Genomic DNA, 15398 nt, shown 5'->3' on the forward strand with positions numbered 1-15398 from the left:
ATTGATCATTTCTTTGCTAAATCACTTACCACTTATCCATCTGTTTCCTTGCCTGATGTCTCTTCCTCTGTTAACCTTTACGGATTTATACTGTTTTATTCCTTTTCTGTCACTTAAGTGGCATTTTAAGTCAGCGAGGAGATAAACATTTGTAGACAAAGTTTGAGTCACATTCTTAATTTGTTTTAGAACAGGAAACTTTCATAGCTCGAATTTGTTTGTGTTCTTTGGGTCTTTTTCAGATTGGTTTTTTATTTCTTTTACAATTTTTATGCTGTTTCTTACAACTTATGTTTTCCATTCCATTCTGACTCTATCCAAGAGTCCTCTATCAAGTCTTATTTAAAAACTAAAATACTCCGGATCGCTGTACTTTAATCCTCTTTATCTCAGGTAACGCACCTTTGTCTCCTGCCAGATCCATCCTTTACCTTCCCCTTCCCTCTCCCTCGCCTCCCTCCCAGTATTCACTTGCATGGTTCGTTCTCTCTCCAGGTACCTGCCTATGTCTTTGCAGTGTGTACACATCACAGACCCTGATGCCTTAGGATCTTACATTACACCTAAGACTCTAGTTAAGGGATTTTCAGTCCACACTTTAAAAAAGACATAGTAGGAAAAACAGGCCATTTTGAAGTTTAAGAATATTAACAATGTAAGTAGTTCTTTTCACAGGAAGCTGAGAGCAGTTTTCCTTCACTGTCAATCCATAACCCGAGCAAACCCTTCAGGGATAGCAGAGCACTGTCCCATGTGGGCAGTGATCTTTAACCCTTCCAGCTACCCCTTCCATGACAGCAACTTCATTTTCAATTCAACCCTGAAAGAGATAGGAAAGGCAGGGGGTAAAATTTAAAGCTTGGAGAAATACAGTGATTCCCTCCAGGATAAAATGATTACAGAATTGTGGCTTTTCATTTACCATCCTTATACTTGACAACATGACAGAAATCTTTAGAGTAGATTTTTATAAATTTCAGGGGACTTGCCCCAAAACATCAAAACTTCCAAAAACTGTCAAAAATAAAATGATTTCTCTACTTAGCTTCTTATGAAAATATAAAAAGCTGAACAAAAGAAATTACTACATAGTTAATATACAAAATGTACTCTATTTAAAAAGTGGCACACATCTAGGAGTAAGTCTTTGGTAACGGCTGCATTCCCAAACAGCACTTCAAACTGATATTCTCTTGCAGGCAACAGCGTCCCAGCTGCCTGCATTTATTGGAATATTGCTCTCTGAACATGCAGGCATTCAGATTTGTTAAATATGTCCTCTTCCGCTTCTGGAGTTAGTTGGATGTTATCTTTGACCGGCGACAGGGGATCCGGCTTCTTACAAGGAGACAGCTTTTCAGAATCTCTGCAAAATATAACGAAATGAATTGGTGCTTTTAGGGAACTAATTATTAGAGCAAAATCTACCTAGACCAAAGAGAGGTATATGGAGAGGATAAGACCTTTTAGTTTGTCTTAATATATGACACATTCAGGTTCTCCTCTGAGTATCGCAGTAAAATTTGAGTTTTGCTTCTTAGTTCCCCTTCCTGCTTCCTAAGTCACCTTTCGAGGCAGGTGCAAGGCCACTACTAAATACGTACGAGCTAAGGCAGAACGATTCCAAGAAAGAGGCTTTAGTTCCTTTCTCCTCAGCACCCTTCTCAGGTCTGGCTAAGCACCCAAGTAAGTGAAGCATGAGGAAGGTTTAAGCCCTGTCTTTTACTCCTCCCTCCCCCCAGCTTATTTTTTGGCTGGAAGGGAGCTCTAGGTCTATAAAAATTCATCCCGTTACGAAGATAACACAGGTAATTCTATCCCCTGTCCACAAAAATCCAAGTAAGTCTTATTTTCTAAAAGGCACTTAGGAATACTTTTGCACCCTCAACTAGCAATTCTCAAAGTATGGCCCATGGGCCCCTAAAAATTTCCGAGACCCTCTCAGCGGGTTTACAAGACTAAAACTATTTCATAAGAGCACTTAGACTCTATCTGCCTTCCCACTGTGCTGACACTTGTACTGCTCATCCAAAACCAGAACCAAATCAAAGCGACTGGCCGCTCGGCACGATCAGGACACTAGCTCCAAACCGCATGAGAAATGCCAGCGGCGCTTGTACCCTCCAGCTCCAGGTACTTGTAGTTACTGAAGAAGAAAATGTACACTCACTTAAGAACGTTCTTGATGAAGTAGTGAAAATCATTACTTTTGTTAGGATTTAAACCCTCAACCCTCTCACTTCATAGCATGGTATGAGAAAACGGGAAACACAACACAAGGTACCTGTGTTGTACGCAAGTATGACGGCTATCCCAGGTGGAAAAGCACGTGGGACACCGTGCTCATTCGAATTTGGGTATCTGGCAAAGGGCCTCTCTAACATGAACAAGGAGGGCGCCTGGGTGCCTCAGTCGGTGAAGCATCTGCCTTCGGCTCAGGTCATGATCCCAGGGTCCTGGGATGGAGCCCCATCGAGTTCCCTGCACAGCGGGGGTCTGCTTCTCCCTTTACCCCGACCCCTGTTTGTGCTCTCTCTCTCTCATTCAAATAAATAAATAAATAAATAAATAAATAAATAAATAAATAAATAAAATCTTTTTAAAAAATAAATAAAATGAACAAAGAGAGCCTGTTCTTACCCCCAAGGAAACAACTAACAGTATTTGTTGACAACAATAAAATTCAAGCTTTCAAGTGAAAGTCAGAATTTTGGAAAACCTGTGTCTGCCACTTGCCAGCTTCCCAATTTAAAAACTCCTTATAAGATTGTGATTTCTTTATATCGTATAACGAAATGTGTCAACATTTGGAAGATAAACACAACTCAATGAACCAACATTTTCTAAATGACCAATGCACACATGAGTAAAAGACGCACTCACGGTGCACGACGGGCCAAAGGACTGTAACAGAACACAGACCATGAAAAGTTGGTTGACTTGGTTTCATATCTGATATTGAAACTACCTTTAAGAAACCATCATTTGTTGAATTTTGGTATAATTTCAAGGTAGAAAATTTACAGCTAAATAAAAAGTCTATTCAATTATACATTTCCCAAACAGAAATGTGTGCGGAGCCAGATTTTCTTCCTACACTTCAACCAAAACACCCTCTCCTAACACACAAACACAGAAGCAGACGTAAGAACCCAGCTCAGGCCTAGTAAACCACAGCTAAGATTTGCAAAAATTTTAAAAAAGTCACTCCACTTTTTTTTGTTTTGTTTTGGAAAAGTTATTTTCTGTAGTAAAATACTATTGATTTTAATATGGGTTCATCATTGTTATTTAAAAATAAATATTTTAAAAAGCCTGTCTTAATTTCTAAGTTACATGCTGACAGATATAACCCACATAAACCAAGTGTTTTGGGCCCTCAATGATTTACGGGTGTAAAGGGTGCCTGAAGGCAGACATCTGAGAGCTGCTGCTGTATGGTTTCATCCTCGACTTCACACAGATAAAAAATACTTGTGTCCAGCAGTTATTTACAAAGTGTTTCTGCTCGTACAATCTCATCCGATTGTGGCAAGGTTTAATCCCACCACCCATGTAACTTGCCCTTCATTCTTAGCACATTCACTTTATTGAGAAGAACAAGAGAATAAATTAATTATAAATCATAGCTACTCTGAGACTAATTCTGTCGTCTAATGGAAGGAAGTACCGTGTGGCTCAAGGAAGGGAGATATACAGGGCGTCAGCTCTTTTAAAATAGTGTTTGCCCCATACATTAGAAATTTGGCACAATCATCACATACACTCAGTGATACCCCATTTCAGATATGATGATTTAGGGAAACAAATTGCTTTATTTTTTTTTTTTTTAAAGATTTTATTTATTTATTTGACAGAGATAGAGACAGCTAGCGAGAGAGGGAACACAAGCAGGGGGAGTGGGAGAGGAAGAAGCAGGCTCATAGCAGAGGAGCCTGATGTGGGACTCAAACCCATAACGCCGGGATCACGCACGCCCTGAGCCGAAGGCAGACGCTTAACCGCTGTGCCACCCAGGCGCCCCAGGGAAACAAATTGCTTTAAATCAAGAAATATGATACAGCATTACCTCCCCCCCCTCATGTCTAAAACAACTTTATTTTCATTACAAACCTGAGAGACTCGAAAGGAAAGAAGCAAAGACACTTAGGCCAGAAAAAGTCACCTGCTTAACAACAGACTCCAAAGCCAGAACAAGAACGGAGGATTTTTAGTTTGTCACCTTTTCACGAAATGAAGGTATACACATTGAAGTTAAATACACTTAAAAGGAGTCAGTTAAAGAGAATAGAGGAAAATAACTCTCTTAGAGTAAGAGAAAACAAAATGGACTCCTATGAAAACAGAAAGAATTGGGAAAAGTGATAGAAATTACAAAAAAATAATAATTTATCCTATCTTAGAGTAAGTAACAAGGAAACTCACTTTTTAAATCCAAAATTTTTCCAGAGCTCATTGATTTTTATCTGTAATCCCGGCCTGTTCTCGGCATTATGATGATTTCTCTTCTGGACACCTGACGGCTTCTTGCTGAGCCCACTGACTCTGGCAGGAACTAGAGGCTTGATCTTGGTTGTAGAAAGATTGTCCACAGAACTAGATTTATACAGCCCAGGAACCTGCAGAGCAAATACCCCTTTTAATACTGTTCTGTTCAAACAACGACCTATAGTTAATTTCGAACTGCTCTCTGCACATGACAATAGAAAAATAACCAATAAGCAGTGTGTAAAAACGTCTGTTTTCACTTAACTATGTTTTAGTTCTACTTAATAATCAATCTATCTTGGATAGTTTTCCTGTTTACATGTAGAAGTGAATTTTGTTTTGAATAGGTTGTTCAAACAGATCTCTACCGACATTTAGCCTTTTCTACCCAAGGGTTGATTTTTACCCTATGGGAAACAGGGAGCCATCGACATTTCGTTGTTCTTTAGGGTAGTAAGAGTGAAGTATAGAAAACAAGGCTTTCATATTGATGCAGTTGCCAGAGGAGGTATAAAGAACGGGAATGCTCACACATGAAAGATGAAATCTTGATCTGGGGTGCTGGCGAGGGGAGAAGGGAGAGAGCACCAAACAAGACAAAGAAAGAAACATTAGAATTTGGATAGGTACACACGTGTGGTTGTTTTTCTTTCCCCCCGCAGAAGAAGGATCGATCTGGCAGATACAAAGAAAAAGGACCCTAAGATTTTAAAACTAAATGACAAAGAGAATAACATAATATTATGTAGCAGATGAAAATAAAAAATGTTCTGAGAAGAACTGGTTTGAGACATAACAACAACAAAAGGGTGAGTTTCATTTTAGATATTAAAGATGGATGTTGGGGAGCAAGAGGAAGGTCCATCTGGGGAGTTTTCACCAAAACAGAAGTGACAGCTAGAACCTTGCAAAAACTTCTGAGAGTAATAATAATAATAATAATACGACAGTTTAATGTCTAGACATAACTTCTTTTGGGAAAGTACTTTCTACATCTCCAGTCCTATCTGTCACTGAAAATAATTTTGGTATCTTTCCAGACTTGTTACTATGATTATATAAACACACACGGTGTGCATGAGTAGTTTGAGTATTTAAGCAGAAATACCAGACCTTCATGTTCTTTCTCTTTACTCAAAAATGATATGGACACCCTTCCGAGGCAGTGAGGTCTGAAAACGGCTCCGCACTCAAAGATTTCAAACCAGTCTTATGGCTGCATCTTCCACACTGAAGTCTTTAATATTTAGGGTTTATATTTACATAGTACGAGATGGGATCTTTTCTTCAAACGGATATGCAGCCCATTTAATGAAAGTTTAAAGAAGTTTTTATGCTACTAGAAAGATAATGTGTCCACTATGGAAAAACATGACAAAGAAAAAGATTCACCAGTACCCACCACCCAAGAGCTAAAACCAATTATGTATTTAATAATTCACTCCCTTAGTTTTAGATATTTAGACTATTTGCAATTTTTCACTACTGTAACCACTGCAGGGTAAGTATTCATATACTTAAACTCTCGTTATTTCCTTAGACTCGAGTCCTAGAATGCACTTACTGGGTTGAATTATTTAAACTTGTTCAAATTGCTTTCCTGAAATGGCAGAGCAATTTATACACAATTAATTTGTGATTATTTCATACACTATATACTCATAAAAATGAGTACAATTAAAAATTAAAAATATTTTTGAAAATCAGAGAGGTAAGAAATTACATTTCGTTATTTTAATTTGCATTATTTGACTACTACTGAGGTTATACATGCTTTTATATATTAATCAATCATTGTGTACTTTTTCTTTTGTACTATTTATATCCTTTGTGCATTTTTGAGTTACAAATGAGCATTTTCATATTAACGGGCAAGAACATTTAATATATAAAATATGCCTTAACTTGTGAGCTTTCACTATGCAGTCATGGAAATATTTATATATTTTGATTAAAAAAAAACCTGGCTTATTGGATATACAGTGTCAAGAAGGTCTTTTGGCAACATATACCAAAGCTTTTAACTGTATGGGCCAGGAATACCAGTCCATGGAATTCACCCCTATGAAACAATCAAAAATGATACTAAGTACTTATCCATGGGATCTTGGATGCAGTAGTGTCTGCTACAACAAACATGTTTAGGGTAAATGACGAATGTAAGGGAATTAGCTAAACTCATACAAAGGCATATTGCTCCTCATTATAAGTAATCCGTAGAAGCACAAGGAAAAAAGATGGTTATACTGCAAGAGAAGATAAGGGTTTCACAACTTCACCACCTACAATCAGGCATAAACATGGCCCTAATAGGGCTGAAGGTAGACGTTTTTCCAGTAAATAAAAATATAGGCATTTTAATTTTTAATTTTGTTGATATTTCTCAGTTTCTGGTAATAAACATACACTGCTTCTGACATTTAAAAAAATTGTTCGTTTTACCTTGTTTCTTAGAGGTGTGTCTTTTCTCAAAAACGGAGTTAAACGTAGGTTGGATTTCAGATTACCTCGATGATCAAGTGACTTCATATTGCAGTCAGATTCCTAGATTACCCCAGATTAAAAAAAAAAAAAACATTAGATTTTGACTGTGGATTCTTTATGACAAATAACCCATATTCAACAAAACATAAAACAAGTAAAACAAGAAAATCAGTATAAATAAAAATGTAATTTCTCAGAAACGTATTAAACATGGAGTAGATGAAACGAATCTAAGCCGAAACGGTGTTTGCTAGTTTCCCCCAAGTTTCACTGAAGAAACTAGCAAGATGCTTTGGCTAAAGAAAATTGTATAAAATAAAGTATCTGGTTACATATGAAGGCTTTCTTAACCCTTCTGGGAGCCTGTCAAAATGCTGAGTCAAGTAAGACAAACCTACTGGAATGCTACTGGTTTACCCGAGCCCGGCTGATGGCTTTCAGAAATCACTAGCTGTAAGAAGTGGAACCACTGCAGCCACATCTTTCAGTATGAAACGTGTTCATTCAACGGTGAAGAAAAGAATGGGGCAGATCTACTTTCAAGAAGCAGCGCAACACTGAGTCAAGTGAAGTTACTTTTCACAATGAGCCTGAGATCTCGCCTCGGGCTAGCCCATCCTGTAGACCGAATAATGTGGCTTCCCACAAAAGTCACAAAAAAAGAACAATGAATGGAAGATTCAGAAGACTTTACATTTCTGCATTCTTCAAGAGGATTAAAAAAAATTATTGTGGGATTCTTTACAGTGTTATATACTTAAAAAAATAATCCCAAAGTGAAAAATACTCCATTAACTGGTTTGTAACTTACAGAAACTCCAATATTCCTCACTCTAGCTAACAGTTGTGGTGACTCTGAGATAAATCATTTGTTTCTTTTTCTTTCTTCTTTTTAAGTGTAGTTAACGTATGTTAGTTTCAGATGTTAAATTTCTTAAAATAAAGGTCTTGAGTAAGGTCCAAAGATCAATTCACCTCAAACAGGGCCAATGAAGTCAACACACATAGAATCTCTGGTTGGTGCTTTTCACAGTGAACTACCGATGGAAGTCTCCACTAGAGAAATATTTTCTTCAGAGCCATCTGGTGAAAACTAGTATTAAAAATGAAGCCCAATAGTATTGTGGCTTTCTGAAACATTTTCTGAATCAAAGAAAGATTCTATAATTTTATGTTACCTGTTAGTGTTCTAATTTTTTGAGAATTAACAATTTGTTTTTCCTAACAGGAGTTTACTCCATCTGGTGGTGAGAGATACAAAAAACGGTTATGCGGAAGTCAGAAATGTGGGAAGTTCCGTCAACATGCACAGCCTACAGCCGGTGAGCTGGAAAGGCTTCTCAGCAACACGTGGCTAAAAGCTTACAAAGTGCAGCAGGAAGAGGTCGCTGGAAAAACGGAAAAGCCACCTCCAGAACGAGCGCAGCAGACCCAAGAGTGTTCTCAAATAGGTGGTGATGTTTTTATGAAAGATGTTCAAGACACAGCGCTGTGGGGGCACCGGCCTGGGGCCAAGAGCGAATGCAGTGTGAAGCACAAAACGAAAGTGAGGGTATTACAGTGGGGGCTTGGGTGAAAAAGAAACGGGGTTCCAGACCAGTATGGATGAACTGAAGCCCAAGCAAGTGAACGGAGAGAGAAAAGCAAGAGTCTCACAGGCCGCCCTGGGCTGGACCTGGAGTACCTTCAAAACTCAAACACCACATGGAACGGATTTTGGATTCAATATATTAACTGATTTCTGCTTTCTCCAAGTGAAAACAATTTGTGCTCACATTTTAAGTTAGCTTTTATCTGCAGTTTGAGTCCAACAGAACTCACGTTTCCTTTGGGAACTTGAATAAAATATTTTCCTTTTGATAAATACAAGCTCTCCTGATTTATTAGATAGTCTTCAATGTTCGGGGTCATCAACCTTCTGCCAAACAGTACCGCGACTATAACTGTTCTTACAGCCTGGTAACTGGAGTCGTGAGGATGGAGTGAAGTATGCTCTGCGGGTGAGGTAAGGGGACTCTCGGACGTGAAGGCGCTACCCATGCCATCTGACAATATAACTGGAGCTCATGAGCAGTACTTATTTGAAGTTCGGACTTAGGTCAGACTAAAAGATATTTTATAAATAAGGAAAAAATGGTTACGATGCTTTTATTAACTTAAAACAGAGTAACAAAGTCACATGTATTACTGTTTTGTTTTGTTAAAAGGGGAAGTGTAGCAAGAATAAATAGAGCAAATGAAAACATATTTCTAAGTACTGAAGCTTCAGGTGATCACCAGCAAATCAATAAGGCCATCTCCTTATTAGGTTTCCAATGTTATCTGAATCCAACAGTATATTAAGGAATTAAATACTAAATGTATTACAACATATCGTTCTGCTTACGTCTTAACTGTGCACAACCTGAGATACCTATCGATGGAGCTCACAGTGACTCAGGAAACACAGGGTTAGATTAAAGGTGCGAGTTTAAAATAGGACATACAGAGAAGTCCTTAAGATGAATAGAATGTGAACCTTCTATAAGTAAGATCTAAAATCAAAAATTCGGACAGCCAATTATTTCCAAAACATAGGCAACATTTCCCCAATTACCTGATTAACACCCTATTTTCTCTTACACATGGATTTGAAAACAAAGGCTTCATAACGGGACTTACCTCTGAATCCGAATCCTTACTAGAAGGCTGAGAGAGTTTTGACGCACTTAAACTGTGTGGCGAGAATCCTGCGCTCTCCTGAGACTGGGGCGACCACCCCGCTAGCCGTAAGGGAGGCGCGTCATCACCTGAGCCATCACTGCTCTTGAACTGAGACGCATGGGACACTTCCCTCTGGTCCGGTGGAGCCGTGGGGGGGTCAGTCCTTCTCCGAAACTGCTGCAACGCTGCTCTTGGAGAAGGGCTTGGAGAAGGGCTTGAAGCTCGTGAAAAGTCTCCAAGACTTCCAGACCAACTAAAACAATTTCTGAGTGTCCCCAGAGTGGGTGGTGAAATGGTCCTGGTGAATCTGCTGGTCTCAGAAGACTGAGACTCACTGTCAGTCATCACAGCTCCCTCGTCTGCCATCGGATCACCTGAGCGACGTGCTACGTCCGACCCAGCCAGCTCCTGGCCGTCTAAGCCCTCTGATTCACTTAGACTGGTCTCTTTCTCCGTGACAGCACTTTCCTCCAGGGGCTCGCTGCTTGCTTCCACGGATACACAGTCGGCAGAATCCAGAGAACTGCAAAAAAACCTACCAGAAAAACACAACAGAAAGAACCTATAAATATTTTAGAGTTTCCCCACACAAAGGTGATTAAGATTCAGAAAACGAAAAACGGTCTAGATTCTTCAAGAAAAGTCTCATAAATACGTAATTTTGTAAATAAAGACAAAACAGAACTTGAAAGCTTAAATTTTGGTTATACCGACATTCACACATTTAGAAATTTATTTATACGATGAATTTGTAGACAGGCTTCCTAAAAGCAGTCCTCTCTACATACGTGTACTTGGAACCTGCATATTTTATCTACACCTAATCGTCACATAGGTCTTTTCCCCCTGACCTTTATGTAATAAACCCCCAGACAGACCAGAAGCTCCCCGAGGACGAGTACCATTCACAGCACCTACACTAGCCGCTAAAACACGGCTGACAGTCAAATACTTGAAGTTACGGAAATACACAACAGAAGGGACAATTTACCACTATTGTCTATTATTTTGTAAGCAAAATAAAAGAAATTAGCCACTTACTCTTCATCTTAGCTTATCTCCTAGTAGCAAACCATCTGGGAACTTGTAGTGGTACGTATTCTAACAGTTTTTAAAATAAATGCCCTATAAACTTTTCCGCTATTTTAAATATTGAGGTTATGACTTCCACATCTATCATAAAATTTTGTATTAATAAGAGGTATTACTTAGTGTGGCAGCTTTAAAAAATCACTTATAAACACTCCAATACAAAAGAAAGATCAGTATCATTACAGAGAAGATGTACTCAGAGAGTTTTTAGATAAAAAAGGAAATTCCCAGAGTAAATGATCAGATCAATATGAAACCTAAAGAGAATTTATCTCCTTAAAAAGCATTAGTTCAAATCTAAGATGATAAACAGACTATTTACTACATGCTGGAGAGTAAAAATCCCCTCTATCCTTTATCAAATCCCCGGCTGACGGAGGTGTGGGTACAGGCCAGGAAGCAAGCGGTCCATGGAAGGAAAGGTCTTACTAGGCTATTCGCTACGCGCAAAACAGGAGCTGCCAGTCTGATCACATAATTCATTTTTAAGTAGATAAGAACCCCTATGATATCCAAATAGTCTTCCATGTAGGATTTTATGGGTAAGAGAAAATAAAGTGGCAGTGCCCAAGGTTATAAAATTAATCAGCTAGAGAGAATTAAAAGCCAGAACCCCTCCCAGATCGCGGCTACTTCTTCCCAATTAGCCTACAGTGTTGCTTAATTGATATTTCTATTTCTAGGTCTCAAAAGACAAACTGGAATGTTTCTAGGATAAGTATCTATGTAAAAAAGAAGAGTTAAAGCAGACTTCCAAAAACCAGACGGGATGGAGACCACCCCTGGCATATTTAATAGCTCCTGCTGCATTACCTTGATGCAGCAGGTGACAGTATGTGAAGTGTAAATCACATTACAGAGCGGGGTGATAGTAAATCCTTGCATACGTATTTGTGACTGGGCGCCGTGTCAGGGCCTTGATATGCTTCTGCTAGCCTCCAGAGCAGCCTGCAGTATAACCATCCATACCTTATAGATAACCAGGCTTAGGGTAAGCAGTGGTGTGTGAAAGGTCCCTCTGCTGACTCAACGGCACAGCGAGAACTCGCATCCAGGCCAACACGACTCTTAGCTCCTTTCGACCCAGCACGCTGACGGGGACCAGGAAGCTCTGCGTCACTGGTACTGACTACACCGCCCTGGGAAAGTTGTTGAACCCCTCGGAGCCTCAACGTCTGAACCCCAAATAGAGAAAATAACAGTGACCCTGAATATCTCATAATTTTGCTGTGAGAAATCACAGAGTGTATTAAACAACTTTGAAAATTAGCAAAGAAAACTAATTTAATCCTATCTGGTTATTAGATGCTGCTATACCACCAGGTCAGAAAAAGACTTACAACTATTATTTCACAGCAAACTGATGGAGAAAAAAAATTCATTTCTCCAAGGAGCTCTTAACAATTTATCAGTGACACATCAACCTAAACGGCAGAGAGTGGGAATGTGCAGCTGTGAGCGGGTATCTCATCAAGCTCGTGTAGTGACCAGGCCAGCCCTGTGGACACATGCAAACACGGCCCTCATCAGTTGTCCTCAGAGGAAAGCTGGACATCGAGGGACAGAAAAGGGAAATTTTATTTTCTGCAAGTGAGGAAAGCCGACTGCATCATGCCTTCTTCTCCAACGTCTGCAGCCTCCTTTTTCATCATTCCACTGCTAACAAGCACCTTCAGTGAGAGGGACTAGTACAGGCAGAATCGGAATGACCATTTAATCAGGATGTGACTATTTTCTTGACAAGGCCCAATGGGAGAAGGGTCTGGAGTGCCACCTACAGCACGGCTCAGGGATGACCAGCATTGGTTCCTTCACGGCCGTCTCCCACCGTCAGGCTGGACAGACTGGCCGCAGGCTGGTGTATTCAACTTGAAGAACACATCCGTTCTAAGTCTTCCAGAGGGATGTGGGGGCCGATCAGTTTTCTCTTAGGGCTACCAGGTCATGCCTAAGTAACTTCTGACACTGCTGCTTCCTGCTGCTCAGTGTGGTGCCACCATCCAGACCATAAAATAAGAGCTAGTCATTGTGGATTTTCCATCCATCAGGTGCTGTTTCAGGCACCTTTACGTATGTATAGTCACAATGTGATCCTCTCAATGGCCCTGAGGTTGTCCTAACTGTTGGCCCCGTTTTTTAAAAAGAGGAAATTGAAGCACTCAGAAGTTAACCTGCCTGAGTCAAACATCTCATGAGTGACAGGACAGGACTCGACTCCAGGTGGACCAATCCTAGGGTCCCAATTCCTAACACCTACATTATACCAACTCCAAAATCTCATCAATACTCACGGGGACTACAGAACAGCCTAACCGATCTTTCTGTTCCACTTTTGGCCTTCTGGAATCCATCCTTCATAGCACACTTGGAACGGTCTATCAAAAGCAGGAATCAAGTCATACCCCTCCCCTGATTAAAAATGTCCAAATAGCTCCTATCACCTCTACAGTCTAGAAGTTCCTTAGCCTGGCTTACAAACCTTCCATGAACTGGCCTCCTAGTCCTGCTCCATCAGCATCCTTTAGCAGACTTACATTTTGGCAGGAGTAGCAACAGAGGCGGTCGACAGCCAAGTGGCTGCTCCATGCCTCTGCCCACAGGGAAGTACAGGCTCCATTCTTTACAACGGCACCTGACACCCGTCCCTTCCTCTGACCCTTTCCAACCACCCACTCAGCAGGAGACGCCCCTTCAATGCCCTAGAACACCTTAGGTATACTTTTGTTGTACCTACCACATTGTACAAATTTTCTTTATGGACCTCTTTTTGCAACTACACTGCAAGCTTCTCAACAGATACTATGTCCCTCATTTTTGTAACCCAGGGCCTAGTAGAGTATTAGGTTCTTGGTTAACGTTAGAACTCTAATCATCTGGGGCGCCGGCCTGAGTGGCTCAGTCGGTTGAGCATCTGACTCCTGATTTCAGCTCAGTTCATGATCTTGGGCTCCGTGCTCAGTGGGGAGTCCACTTGGGATTCTCTCTCTCCCTCTCCCTCTGTCCCTCCTGCTGCTCATGTTCTCTCTCTCTAAAATAAATCAATCTTAAAAAAAAAAAAAAACACCACTGTGCAAAATTGTCTTTACCTTTAAAAAAAAAAAACAGTAGAAACAAAGCAGCAAGGGACAGTCCAGAAGAGAATTTTTCTAACGCAGACTGTAAGTCTACCATTCTTATTTTGCTTTAGTACGGACAGATGTGCATTTACGTCGGGACGCGGACACCACACAACACGAACAGTAGACAGCTGAAGCCAGGCTCTGCACAGACAGCCCGGAATCAGTGTTTACTTGGGACAACTGGACAAGGACCGACGAAGTGGGCGGTACAACACACACACAAGCCCACGAGGACGGACTGTACCTGCTTCTGGTCCCTGGGACCACAACTGCTCCACCGTCTTCATTTTTCCTCCGTAACAACGCCGCAAATTTATTTCTCGTCGTAGGTGCTGTGCTCCCATTTTTTCTAACAGTACTTCCATCCTCCAGGTCAGGCATGAGCATTTCAGAAGAGTTCAAGGACTTAGGACCTTCACAGTTATTTTTCTTGGTCTTCTTTGTAAATGAAAGGGAATACTGACTCAACAGGTCATCTTCTGACAGCTCTTCTAAATAAAAACAAAATGGTCCGTAAATCTTTGTTCCCTTAGCTCTGTTTTATTTATAACTTCACAGATTAGTTAAGATGTAATGTCAATTATTTGTATGATTTAATGTGAAATTGCCGAAACCAAAATTTCAGGATACAATCAATTCTGTAAGGCAATTTACTTCTGATACTAAAGGCTTGATTCTGCATAAAAAAATTAAGGCAATTTATATGTCAATGTATGATTTCCTGTTTTATTTTTAAAATGTTCCAATAAAACCAGCAACCACTTACACACCACCGATACTATACCACCTTTGAAGTGCATGTGACCATCACAGTGAGGCAACCTCGTTCTAGTTCTGGTCCTCACCGCCTAGCTGTGGGACCCTAGAGACCCGTGTGACCAATGTGTTCTACGGCAGCAGAATAAACCATAAGATAAAGCAATACAGTCGACTGACACCCGACATAGGCAACAACACAGAGACAGCACGTGGGTGCATGAAATCAGTCCAACTACAACTAACTCTCAGCCTGAACAGCTCCCACTCACATGGGAGTGAGTGCTCACTACCCTAGGAGAACAGTAAAATGGTTGGGGGTACCACATACTAGAGACAAGAAGAGGGTACCTCAAATTTAAAAATACACAGATTTTTAAGAAGCTACAGATCTGTAAATTTGATTTTGTTTATAAGAGCCTTAATTTGTTGATTATGCAGAGAATTGTGGCCCTTAGGGAAGAAGAAAACACAAACATTGTAGGATCCTCAGTAAGGTTTCTCCAAGAAGTGGCCATGCCAAACTAAACCGCATTTTCCTTCTGTGATAAGGCTGTTAGACTAGCTATTTGGGGGAATTCCACAGATTTAGATGCTGAGCAGGACACGTCAGCGTCTCTCATCTTATCCTAGTCGACAAGGCAGAGCAAAATAACTGGATATGAGTTAGGGGAATTGCAGCAAACTGAAGGGCCCCACAAGACCGCAGGCAACTAGCAGTCTGGAATCCAGCCTAAGTGCTCTCGACGTCCGTAC

The 15398-nt window shown here is 40.4% G+C and overlaps 1 protein-coding gene across 2 annotated transcripts in view; it reads right to left on the reverse strand.

The window, feature by feature from the left end:
• EXO1 (exonuclease 1) overlaps positions 1-15398 on the reverse strand; it is a 35407-nt gene continuing 20009 nt past the window's right edge. The window contains exons 11-15 of one of the 2 annotated variants that reach the window (XM_034666662.1): positions 14131-14374; positions 9634-10210; positions 6931-7032; positions 4426-4619; positions 1-1366 (exon numbers count right to left, since the gene is read on the reverse strand). In XM_034666662.1, coding sequence (XP_034522553.1) covers positions 1225-1366; positions 4426-4619; positions 6931-7032; positions 9634-10210; positions 14131-14374 — 1259 coding nt within the window. In that variant the 3' untranslated portion in view covers positions 1-1224. Of the gene's footprint in view, positions 1367-4425; positions 4620-6930; positions 7033-9633; positions 10211-14130; positions 14378-15398 lie in introns of both variants that reach the window. The other variant, XM_002918458.4, reaches the window with a different exon arrangement.

The sequence above is a fragment of the Ailuropoda melanoleuca genome, chromosome 8, assembly GCF_002007445.2.
Source record: "Ailuropoda melanoleuca isolate Jingjing chromosome 8, ASM200744v2, whole genome shotgun sequence".
NCBI classification, from domain to species: domain Eukaryota; kingdom Metazoa; phylum Chordata; class Mammalia; order Carnivora; family Ursidae; genus Ailuropoda; species Ailuropoda melanoleuca.